Raw genomic sequence first — 13,086 nt, forward strand, 5'->3', positions numbered from 1 at the left:
CAAAGAAAAAACAAACACATCCACATTTTACATTCAAACCCCACTAATACAATCCCACTCTGACCCCCAACGAACACGACTTTGGTCCCACATAACACACACACAAAATGTCAAAAATAAATAAATAAATAAATAATTGTAAAGCAGTTCAATGGAAAGGAGGAGGCGAGAACCGGCCTGGCGATATAAACAATATTTTAATGATTAACTTAAACAAAAAACAAACACACACATGACGGACATGTCCGTAAACGATCTCTCTCTCCTCGCACCACCGTCTGCAATCGGTCTTTATCCCTCTCTGAGGCTTAATTATCCTGATAAGGGACCGGGTGTGTATAATCACGACCCGGCCTGCCCTCCGCCCTGTCACAATATTCCTGTTTGCACACAGCTTCCCTGTCAAACAAATATATTTATTGAATAAAAAACCTAAAAATCAGGTCGAGACATGAGACTTTGTCAAGTTCGGATGCCCTCCCTCCCCCCGTCCCACGACCTCTGTGGTCATGGGCATGGGCAGAGACTCAGGAACGACCTCCGTGGTCATGTACACAGGAAGATATTTGGGAACAACCTCTGTGGTCATGAGTGGAGGCTCAGGAACAACATCTGTGGTCTTGGGCAGAGACTCGGAAATTACCTCTGTGGTCATGGGTATGTGCAGAGACTTGGGAATGGCCTCCGTGGTTATGATCATGGGCAGAAACTTGGAAACGGAAGCCTTTCTTCTCCTCCACTGGATGGAGAGGCTCTGGGATTGACGAGGCTGTCAACGCAGGCTCTGGGATGGATGGGGCTGTCAACGCAGGCTCTGGGACGGATGAGGTTTCTGGCTCATTGGCTGTGACAGGCATGGCCGTTGTCCGTGGCAGGCATGGGCATTAGCCGTGACAGTCATGGTCATTGGCCGTGGCAGGCATGGTCGTTGGCTCTTTGGCAGTCGTGGAGTAGGCTGTGGTTTTGTCCTGAGGTTCCCGCCATAATCCACTGTATAAAGGGATCCGCTAAATTCCAGAGCCTTCTCCATATATTCGCTGAGCATCCAGTGAGGATCAGCCGGAGGCTTCAGTTCCCTCAGTGCACTATTCAGACCGCCTGGAAGAAAACCATCACAGAGCGGTCTGGATAGTGCACTACATTTGACAGCTCTAAAAACTCATGGGTGTGATCCTCAACTGGACAGTCCCTTTGTTGAATGAGCAGAATTCTGACAGCCACTGGATCCATTTTAGGTCAGTAATCTGTAACGAGGCAGTTCCTCGGATGGTCAAGAATCTAATTTTATTGGAGGCTGCATAAAAAAATGCACCATAACTTACTCAGTCCATCAACTTTATAAAAGACATCCTTTGTGTGGGCATGTAGATATTTTGCGGCCATCCCCAGCATCCACTCTCGATCTGCCCGGCAACCCCTGTGCAAAAGCGATCCTCTGCGAATGCAAAAGTTTCTTGAAGGAGATGTGACATTCCACAAAACAAACTCCAGCCACTAGGCGCAACCAACACAAACAGAAAAAAAATAGCACCCAGCTTCCTCAGACAATCAAGTGCAAGTTCAGCGAGTCAATCCACTCACATAAGAAACACCAAATGGCTTACTCACGCCAATGTATTTATGAAGGACAGTGCTTGATTGGGACATGTAAATACTTTGTGGCCATCCTTCGATTCTATTCTCAATTTGGCTGGAAACATCAGTGCAAAAGCGATCTTCCATTGATGCAAGAGTTTCTTACGCTCCTTGAATCAATCGCGTTTCTCTCATCGAATTCACAAAGTCTGGGAATGAGAAAATATTGTGATTCTTCCAAGATAGCTTTTCTTTGCTCCTAACCTCGCACAACACAAGATCATTATCTGCATGTCTCCCTTAGCAGATCTGCAAGTCGGGCTCTGTGAGCTCGCTCAATTTCCAGCTTATGTCCTGTTATGTCGAGCAGACTTGGGAAGAACTCGTCTAGTAATTTCATCATATCTCTGGTGGTGGTGTAGTGGTCTAAGCACATATCTGGTAATCTGGTAATCAGAAGGATTTGCTGGTTCAAGCCCCACAGCCACCACCATTGTGTCCTTGAGCAAAGCACTTAACTCCAGGTTGCTCTGGGGGGATTGTCCCTGTAATAAGGGCTCTGTAATTCGCTTTGGATAAAAGTGTCTGCCAAATGCATAAATGTAAATGTAAATCTCTGCCGTCTTTATGCTCAGGAATTGCAACAAACCATACGCTGTTTCTTCGGCTCCTATTTTCAAGATTTTCCAGTTTTTCCAAAATGTTTCATAGGTCTATTTTGGTTGTTAGCAGATTAGCGGATAATTCCCTTTCCGCTGACTCCAGATAATCAATCAGTTTCTCAACATCTGCCACAATTGTAACCAACTCAGAGAATTTTGTTTTCATCGCCATAATCGATCAACATAATACCTCAACATAATAAGATCCTCCAAGTCAGCAACAACCTTCATCAGCATCACAAACATGTTGGACAGTTGACGCTGGATTTTTTCTCCCGCCGTGCCATCCAAATCGAGTCCATGGTCTGCAGGCCCATCAGAGGTTTCAGCTTGAGCACATAAGTGTCTTTTAATGTCTCCAGAGTCTGAGGATTTTGACTTCATTGCCATGTTTACCTCAAAGAACAAATATTTAACTGGGTGTATTGAATCCCACTGGATTACAATATGAAAATAATTTAAAAACTAGCAAAGTGCACAGAGCTTGTTGCTCACACATCTGCTTGCATGGCGTCACGTGACCCCCAAGAACAGTAATTTTTTTTTAAGTGTCTCAAGGTTTTTGTAGCACAAGAGTTTGTTCGGTCTGAATGGCCTGTAAGTATTCCCCATTTGTGGAAGGTGCAAAATATACTCGATTCAGCTCTTCAAAAACCTGCAGGTGAGCAAAATTAAATGAGTTTGGTTTAAGGGAGAGCACTATAATCCTTCACCATCCTGATAGACTGCCATATGACTTGGCCACTTCTTTTTTATGTCAGTTCATACGGGTTCCAGAAACCATTAAACAGATGTTAAAAGACAGAGGTCATTTCAAACATACTTATCAAGATCAGCAGTTTAACTAATATGTCTAGAATAGATCAATTAATTTAAAATGAACTTAAATTTGAACTAAAGCTTTATGGGGAACATCAAAATTCCCAATTGGATTATAAGACAATTTCTTGCTCAGGTTCCAAATTGCACTGATGGGAAAATCCATAAATTGACACCGTGGAGAAATACAAATACTCTGGCCTTTCCCGATATATAACTTTAGCTTTCTGGGCCTCCTCTGGGGGTCCAACCTCAATGAAAACCCACTTATAGCAGCTCTCCATTGCAGTTGTATAACATGAGAGAGTGAAAAGAGTTAAAAGAGCCATTACTAATCCCATGGAGCACTTTTAGCGTCTCGCAAGGTTAATGATAACGGTACTTGGCAGCTGAAATGCTCAAGTAGCTTTTATTGTATCATAATAATGAATCAATGGCATAAAGATAAAATAAAATAAATGAACTCTGAAGAATGTATGTGCCGCAGAGCAAATAATAAAATAAAACAAATGTGGGTAGAAAAATCCTCCGGTAGTGAGACCCTCTTTAAGTAATATCTTATGATGTCATCTTCTTGAAAAATATTTGCCTGCAGGTCACTGCTCTCTATTTTAAAGCCTTAAATGCTTTTGCTACAGAACATTAAATGTCTCCCCACATTATACGGTACATATTAGCCTCAGATGATTTTTACTCACAATGCTATCTAGTTTTCTTTTTCAACCCTATATCCCGGAAACAACCAAGAATAGCCAATGCTATTTTGTCTACTTTGATAGGTTGTCAAAAGGTTTTCTATTTGGTTATTCTAAGTGTATTCCCCTTGTTGGTATTTGTATATTTTGCTTCTAATTTGACCCTCTCTGTGTAATAGGAGAGACAGAGTGGATTTGGGATGAGCATGAGGCAGTTCTGATGTTAGGAACATTCTCTTACATCAATGTGTCTGCTCTAAAGTCTCAGGGCATAGTGGCTGATTATCTTCTGAGTGGACATGCCTGAAATGCTGCATCAAGTTGTCAAGAACTTTAATTTTTCTCCTTTCTGACGCAATAATATTGTAATCGCAACAGAATGAATAGTGACTGTATGAAGATTCCAGTACCAGGGGCGGTGGTGGTGGTAACATTGCATATGTTAGCATTAGTATAAAGCATCAAGAATTGTGAAAAAACAATTAATTCTGGTTAATGTTTATTTAAAATATAATATTGTTCATTGTAAGTTCATAATGCATTAACTATTATAAAATATACAACTTTTATTACAAAAATATTTTAATATTCAAAGATTAATAAATGTTCTAAAAATATTGGTCATAGTTAGGGCGTGCTAACATTTTTATTTTTAACGTATATACTGTAAATGAAATTCTCTATTTGAATGTCTATATTGGCCCTCTTTGTCATGATCACATTTGGATTGAAATAGTATACTTAATGATCATATACAATTTTTATCCAACTTTTAATAATGCGCCTAAAAGAATCAAATACATTATTTTATCTACATCTAATAACGTCACCAAGTGTTACAATCCAGTATGAATGGCAATGTCTGGGTTTTATTTATGGACAAGAATGAGACCTAAGATAAACTTTAAATATAAAGTAATTGTGGTAACACTTTAAATTAATGTTCCCTTTGTTAAGGGTTTATAAATGGGTTCATTAATGACTAATAATTAATTTACAAATGCATTAAAAATCATTGATATGTGGTTATAACATGAATAGAAGTTGTTATAACTGACTTATCAAATGCTTATTTTTAATCAAATAAATGAAACTAATCGGATTGATATCATGAACAGAGACTGAGTTGCATGAAGTATATGTAACACTATAGCAAAAGTGTAAAAATCACAATGCATTCAGACTGAAAACAGATTCTCACACGAAAAAAAAAAACAGCCCAAGTCAAAACTGGAAGCATGTTTAATATTGCTCTACTTTATCCTGAAAGGCATAATTGGAGTTACACTTCTGAACTGATCGTAGTTACAGAATCATAGGTCTCTCTTTTTGAATTGAACAATATATACAATGTAAAATAAATACATTTACACAAATGGACATATTTTTTGGAGCACACTGTAATGATGCACATCACAAAAATATACAGTTAATAGTTTTACCGATGTGGAGCACATCTAAAAACTACAGACATGATTCTCACTACAGGTTGTTTCAGCAACTCCTGGGTTGAAATATATCATATTGATCATAGAAGCTTTTTCAAATGTTATTTTATTCTTTCCCCTTCCTTTATCTGGATCTCATTCTTTCCCTCAGTGGTCTGTTTCTGTGTTCACCTGCCAGGAAGCCTAGATGCATTTGGCAGACACGTCGATGCATGAATAAATACAAGCAACACCTATAACCTCTATAACATCGAAAAATAACAGTTGTTTTTACACTTGATCATTCTTAATCCTATTATGATATAGTTTGCAAAATAGTCCAATAGTTACAGCATTTTGATCTAATTAAATCACATCGCACAACAGTTGTGTGTTGTACCGTCATATTGCTTTAAATAAGAAAATATCTCTAAAAAAAGTCAGTGTGTACCGTACGGCTAAATTACACTTTGATTTCTTAGCTGAATATATGAGCAAGGATTTGAAAGACATAGTAAAATTGTCTTTAAATGGTTTGACAGGTCTTTGTACCATTTTCTCCAAAATGACATGGTACATTTTTGTTCATCATTTTGTGCACTAGCATTGCCAACTTGATATAACTTGAAAAAAACAAATGCCTTAAAATAGAGTTCGAATGTAGACCAGGACAACTTGCTATAATATTCTTGAAACCTTACAAAACTGAAAAGAAGTATAAAGCGCATTTGAAGTTGCAGAACAGAGACCAGTTTCATATCACTTCATTTCCAAAGTGATCAGTATTTAAGACAACACAAGATTAACAAGAACAAAAACAAAATCACATAGAAGAAAACAGCACCTCTTCTGCCAGGAGTTGTTCATGGGAAAAATGTAAAGTGCCACCATCTTATCAAGAGCAAGATCGCCCCCCAACCCCATGTTTTTGACCATCTGATGAGTTGCCATGAGAGATAAGATCTAGAGTCACATTACACTAACCTTTCCAAAGCACAATCTATTTAGTTTAGAATAGCTACAGTAATGCTAGATACAGTGTATTTATAGATCAAGATTGAGGAAAAGCGACTAAAACCCTCATCTCCGTTTTCCTTAAAAAATTATCTGTTCTTTCATCTTTTTTCTTTTTCAATTTTATTAAGCAAAGTCAAAGTGATAGTTTTTAAAACTGATCTTACACCAAAACAAACAAAAAGCACTTCTTCCCTTTGCAACCTTAATGAGTCAAGATATATACCAATAGAGGATGGAAGGCCTTCTGTACAGCATTTTGTTAAAGAAAAAGGAAAACAGAGAAAATATCAGAAAAAAAGGGTTGAAAAATGTACTTTTTGGAAATATTCGTAACCTATAATGTACAGTGTTAGTCTATAGTATCAGAGTTACACAGATGTTCTCTTATACATGTGTAACTCCGTTTAAATATCTGTTATTCGCTTACAGTAAAAACCAGCATAGATTATATCAACCATGATCAGTTGATCTAACAGGAACTATAAAGAGCCTTTTATTTGAGAACAAATCGCACCTGTCTCTTGAGGATTCATACATCCAGTATTGTCTTGAATAATAAAACAAAAAGCATACTGAACAGCAAGACCTGCGATCACCACAGTAGAACACTACATTTTTGCATGTGACAGAGGAAAGGGAAAAAAATGAAATGCTTCAGAAAAACACAGCAGACATGAAACACCAAGAAGCTGAACTACTTTTTTTTTTTTTCATTCTTTTTTTTCTTTGATCTGTTCCAATAAAATGTCTTAGGTTAGATTTATAATCTGTTAATTTACAATATACAATGCTTAAGGATATTCATAAAATACCCCACACTAATACTGACATATTTTTGATGAAAGCTGTGGATTGCTTGCTTTGATACTTAGCCTCTCTGTTAAAAATGTCATTTTGAGGAAGATTACATCACATTATGATAACTCTGGCACTATTCTTGTAAAATTAGGACCATCATGAAACTAAACCTATGATGTCTCTCTGTCAACTTGTGGAGACGTGTTCGCTAAGTGCTATTTTGCTTAAAGTTCAAATACTGTTTCAGTATGAAATAATGTCAATAGAATTTAGAGGCTAAAGTTAATATATATGCATATATAATGTGTTTGAGATAATGGTTATGGTCTTTCTGGCCATAGCATGTATGTAATCTATCATCTTATGAAAAGCACAGACAGAAAAGCGAAAGCTTCTGGAAATTCATTTTTCCCAAGTTAAGTGTGACACTAAGAAAAAAGAAAAGAAAAAAGAATTGCATACATTGACATCTCCACTTTTAAAACATCTATTGCTTAGAGAAGATAGCATGTTTTCCTCTTCATGATTCGTAATTGCGAAACATGGTGGTTGGTAGAAAAACATAACAATCCATTATTAACATTATATAAGGAAACATTGTGTTAGATGACCATACCATATATTTACAGCCTTCAGTAAAGTATAAATACACTGAAATAAAACATATTAAAATAAAATCATTAAATAAATTAGTCTGTTTCTTGACCACTGCTGTTGGCCTATGCTTCATTTTGCATGAAGACTAAAGCTTAGGCTATTCCCTGAAAATATAAAAATGAAACCATCAAAAGAGGCTAGAAGTGTTTGGAAGACTTGAAAGAAAACAATGAGGGAGTGTGAGACACATGAGCAATCCACATGACTAAGTAATGGTGAGGAGCAGCTTTTTCAAAGACATAAAAATCTCAGTTTGGCTATCGTGTGGTTAAACTACTCCGAGGACTTCTTATGTAATACTGCACATAGTCATTATGATGTGGCTCTTATGGTAATGAGGGACAATTCCTAGATTCCTTCAACAACATGGGAGCTGGACAGTACAGTTCGGGGAAAGTTTAGCTTGCTGGTGTCCAATGGGTGGACCTTCTTCCTTTGGCAGGGCTGGTCTTTCTTGGCTCCAGAGAATTTCTCTTTTGAAAATCATGTCTCAAATAGCACAAAAAAATGTCAGCATCAGATTTTCCAGAAGAACGAATTGAAAGCTGGTTTAAAGTCCCACTGCTAAATAATAATAGCAGTAATTGTTTTGTTTTCATTTCACATTTTTCTCAATAATCACATTTTAAATCATTCTTATATTTATGTATCATTGTCAGTAATTAGAAGTACCATTATGGTTAGGTTTTAAGTTATTATTTGATCAAGTTTATAGACAAAGGTTTCACAAACAGTGGCAGAGAGTTAGTCAGTGTCTGCCCTGATGAAGGGGCGGAGTCAGTGACGTTCCCCTCCAGCTTTCTCAGTACAACGTGGGGTCGGCAAGGGGAAGGAGTTAGACCTTGGCCTCCAGCAGCTCCAGAAACAGTTTGTGCATGGGCACTTTGCCATCCTGTTTGATGCTGTAGAAGTGCTGCACCGCCTTGGTGGACGTTTGCCGGAGCAGGGGTAAGGTCATGAGCAGCTTGCCGGCCCGGCGCGGGTCCTCTGCGTGCTGGCCCGCCTCATAGTCCTGCAGGGCCTCGTGCAACACATCCTGGAGCTTCTGTACAGCTTCCACATCCTCTAAATGCATGGAATCTGAAAAAAAAAAAAAATTATAAATAAAAAATAACAATACATATTTGGAGCAAAAAGATGATTAACTTCAGAAATAACTTTAATTCAAATGTCACAATTTATTCCAGGGCCCCTTGAAAATTAAATGTGTAAATGACATGAAAATGTCACATTAAACAGTCCAAGTTAACTTAAGTTGCGGTCCAAGTTAACTTTCAAAAAGTATAAGTGGCCATTCAGATAATAAACGTACATGTAAGAAAGAAAAAGAAAAAGCTAGAAGTTAAAAAAGCTAAATAATATATTAAAATGTAAAAAAAACCAAAAAACATTATTGTGTCAAAAAACAAACTGAAGATAATGGAGGTGTCTAGAGACATGTTTATAAAAGTTGAAGTAATTTTAACTTGACATGGCATCTTAAAAAAACTCTTGTGCGAGCACAGATTAACACAAAAATGTGTTTGGTGTGACTGGCACCTAAGACATGGTATATTAATAAACCAAGCACAATTACTGATGAACTTGAGAGACAAGCATTTTGGTTCCGTGTAAAATAGCAGCTTTGTAATTTTGATAATAACAAAATAATAACTAATTTTGATAAAATGTTGAGCGACATGAAGGTGTATTGATGACAACAGAATTCAGTTTCAAAGCAAATAATCTGTGGAAGTAGACTCTATTAGACTGACTAAATTTAGAGTGGCGTGAGCTCTGCTTTTTTTTACCTACAGTAAGTGTAACGGTAGCCAGCTTGTACATGATAGCTGTGCAGTGAGTAAACTTAACTCTCCTGAAGAGACACACTAGTGATTGAGGATTGAGGCCATGGCTTTTATAGCCTCATTGCCAGCGTCTCTGACTCCCATGCCGAGGAGTGCCGGTTCGAATCTTGCTCAGGGTGGGTTGTGTAGGACCGGTGACAAAAGCATGCAATTTAATGGATTAAAGTCGCATAATCCACCTGGCTTAAAACATGTCAGAGGGGATGTGACCCCTCAGTTTTAATAGGCATGATGTTTGTGCATACAAGTTCTGGATGAGATTTTCCTTTTTTCTATTCTTCTCCACCCAACAGAAACCTTTGGAGAAAGTGCTGGCAAAAAAGGGGATCAAGCGAATGCGATTTATCCTTTTTTTGCCAGTCCTAAGATTATTCTCTAGTGATTAAAGGCACACTTGAGTGTTAAACGCCAAGGCTGTTTTTTGCTGCGTGTTTACAAGCCTCTCTATGAGACTGATGAATGGCACGGGCGACAGAAACAGTGTTTGGAAGAGAGCTGATATGGCACTCGTATGAGTGAAAGAAACAGAGGCTCTAGTCAGGCAACAATACCTCCGCCTGACTGGCATTGTCTGGCAGAAATGTCAAACAGGCTGCATTTGCATTTCGACTCTATCGTTAGTACAGCATTCATGCTCATTCAATGAAACAGACATGCCTCTGAGAATGCAATTAGTCGCATACAGCAACTGTTTTTTTGCTAAATAGTGCTCCAATAAGGGGTTGGTCACTCACACATGAAATTCAGTAATCATTTACTCACTCTCATGTTGTTCCAAACCTGTTTGACTTTCTTTCCTCCGTGGAACACAAACAAAAATAGTTTGGAAGAATGACAGCCTCAGTCACCATTAATTGTCATTGCATCTTTTTTCCATTAAAGTGAATGTTACTGAGGCTAACACTCTTCCTAACATCTTTTGTGTCCCAGAGAAAAAAAGAAAGTCATATGGATTTAAAACAACTTAAAGAACAGTATATCATGACAAAATGTTCTTCTTTAGAAGGTACAACACAGAGCTGGTATAGTTTTATTTCATCATGATGCTAAAGAAAATTCTTTATAGACTGACTCCACCAAGGATAAAATGTCCAAATGCACACTGGCTTTTGTCAAAGATCTCACAATCAATGCACTGACTCGAATCAATTGACACATACACATTTACTGTTAACTGTATGGTCAAGTATTTATAAAAGCGAGACACTGAGAGAGAATTCCTCTAGTGAGGTTCCTCTGTTAGTAGAAAATCTGTCCTTTGGGTTGGCCTGCAGGGTGATCATCCTGCCTGCTTCAGGCTACAGTTCAATATTCCAACCCTTCAGTGTCTTGAAGCCGCTCTCCACCCATCTAGAATTCAGACAGCGAGGTATCGCCCATCAGTCATATAGGCTTTGGCCATATGAAAAGTGACCTGTGATCCGATAGAAATCCCTGGCAGAAAAGTGCTTACCTACACCTTTCCACACAAGTAGTCGCACCGATGGCTCTATCAATCTCACTATCTTACTGCTGGAGGCAGTGAAAATCGCTGCATTCTCGGAAATGTATGTTTAGTATTTGTGCTTTACAAGTGAGGCATTTTCGATGTAAAAAAATATTCATAATACATCCTCAAAAGAAAATCTGAAGGAAAAAACAATTCAAGGATTCAGTTCACAAGCTTAAGTTGATCGTAGAGACCACTGGCGCCAAAGGTTTCTACGATCTACTTAGGCTTACGATGCTTTTGGGAAATGCAGCCCTGATTGCTTTTTGATTTACTTTCCTTTTTTTTTGCTTGTTTGTGTGTCACATTTCCTCACAATGTCCTTTAAAAGAGAGACATGCACTTTATTAAGACCAATCCTTTTAAAGGTTTCAAATAAATAAGATATTTTCCTAACTATGAAAAAGAATAGGTTAAGAAATACTGTGACCATTGAAAGACTGTAAAACATATGGCTCTCAGCAGAAATGCCCAGTAACTATGGGCTGCAGGAAATGGTGAAGTGTATCATTTTTTAGCAGCTGTCAAAAGCACTCTTCTCTCCACCAAAAAAAGAAGTGACAAAATGGTGCATGATGTATGTCCCTCTTGAGAAAAGAGTGGGGAGAGAAACTTGCTATAAACACCAAGAAGTCAGAGAAAGAGAGAGATATAGAGAAAAGGACAAAGTCTCATTGTGATGGTGTGTGCTTCAGTGAAAACATGCATCTGAATACATCTACACATCGACCATCTCTACGTGAAAGCACAACCTTTTTGCTCTTGGCAAACGTGTACATCAACAAACAGAGATGAACTGCTAATCAGCGAATCAATTAAAAAATAATTTGTCAAAAGAGTCACGTGCTCTTGCTCTCTCAGGAGTGCACTTTGGGCAGAAGGGCCCCCAGTGTCTGCAGGCCAGGCCAAACTAGCGAGCCGTCATCCGCAAGCAAGCAAGAGCAATCTGCTTTTTCATTTTTCAGCATGGCCAGGCCCAGCCGGAGATTGATCGTCACATATGGCCCCAGAAAACAAACTGTCAATACCTTGAGCGCTGGAGAATTTGAACAAATAGCCGCCCTCCCGTTCATGCTGCTCATTGTGTCCCATTTAACAGATTTTATTGACAGTTTCCTTCTTGTAATTAAAAGGAAAACTACTGGCCGGCAACCAAGATAAAGTTCAAAGATGGGGTCAACACAAAGGGAGCCAGAAGGCCATGGTGTGACTGTCGATGCTGGACAACATCAGAGCCTGTTATTGACATGCTGGTGCAGAGTGATGGGCTCCTTGCTTAAGAATCATCTGAAGAGAGACTTATGCTTATTTGGAGAGGGGCAGAAGCCGTCCTTTGAAGGATTTCAGAAAGGGCGGGAGGGATGGGAACACTGTGTTTAGTGTGTTGTTGTGTGTGAATGAATAGAAAATTAGAAAACATGAGAGAAAGAAATTGAGCTCACTTGAAAAGTATCTGATATGTATGTAATATTCCCTTTGGATGAAATTAAATCAAATGCAGAGTATTTTAATTATTTTTATGCTTACACGTTTTTTACATTCCATCCTCTTTAGAGAGATAACATATAAACAAACAGTGATTTAAATGTGGTAAACATTTGGGGGGGTTCAGTGTCCCATGCAGCAGCGCACTATTTTTAGATGCTTTGTAAATTAAAAAGGTACTTAAAGGTACATTCTAAGTTCAACACAAACTAAGCTCAATCTTTTCTTTAAAAAAAGCGAAAATCTGGGTTACAGTGAGGCACTTACAATTGAAGTGAACGTTTTTGAAGGTTTAAATACTCACTGTTTCAAAAGTATTGCCACAAGATGTAAACAATTTGCATGTTAACATGATTTTAGAGTCATAAAATCACTTAATAACTTTTTCTGTCTAAAGTTATAGCCAATTTTACAACTTTTTTGCCATGATGATGTAACGTCAACAAATACAAAAATCCTAAAATGGCTGTAAAAATTACAATTAAACAACTTTACAGCTCAAATAAACAGAAGAATTGCCTTTAAACTCGTCCCCATTCACTCTCACTGTAAGTGATATTTGTACGAACCAAAATAATTTTTTTGTAGTAATCAACATTTTGCCACAAATGCTGT

General features: G+C 37.9%; 1 protein-coding gene across 8 annotated transcripts in view; it reads right to left on the reverse strand.

Annotated features, from left to right (window-relative positions):
* Positions 1-4,987: 4,987 nt before the first annotated feature.
* LOC127662839 (estrogen-related receptor gamma) overlaps positions 4,988-13,086 on the reverse strand; it is a 242,487-nt gene continuing 234,388 nt past the window's right edge. For all 8 annotated transcript variants that reach the window (XM_052154211.1, XM_052154208.1, XM_052154213.1 and 5 more), the window contains one exon: positions 4,988-8,730. In XM_052154211.1, the coding sequence (XP_052010171.1) occupies positions 8,486-8,730 (245 nt within the window). In that variant the 3' untranslated portion in view covers positions 4,988-8,485. The remainder of the gene's footprint in view (positions 8,731-13,086) is intronic.

Source organism: Xyrauchen texanus, chromosome 22 (assembly GCF_025860055.1).
Source record: "Xyrauchen texanus isolate HMW12.3.18 chromosome 22, RBS_HiC_50CHRs, whole genome shotgun sequence".
Classification (NCBI taxonomy): domain Eukaryota; kingdom Metazoa; phylum Chordata; class Actinopteri; order Cypriniformes; family Catostomidae; genus Xyrauchen; species Xyrauchen texanus.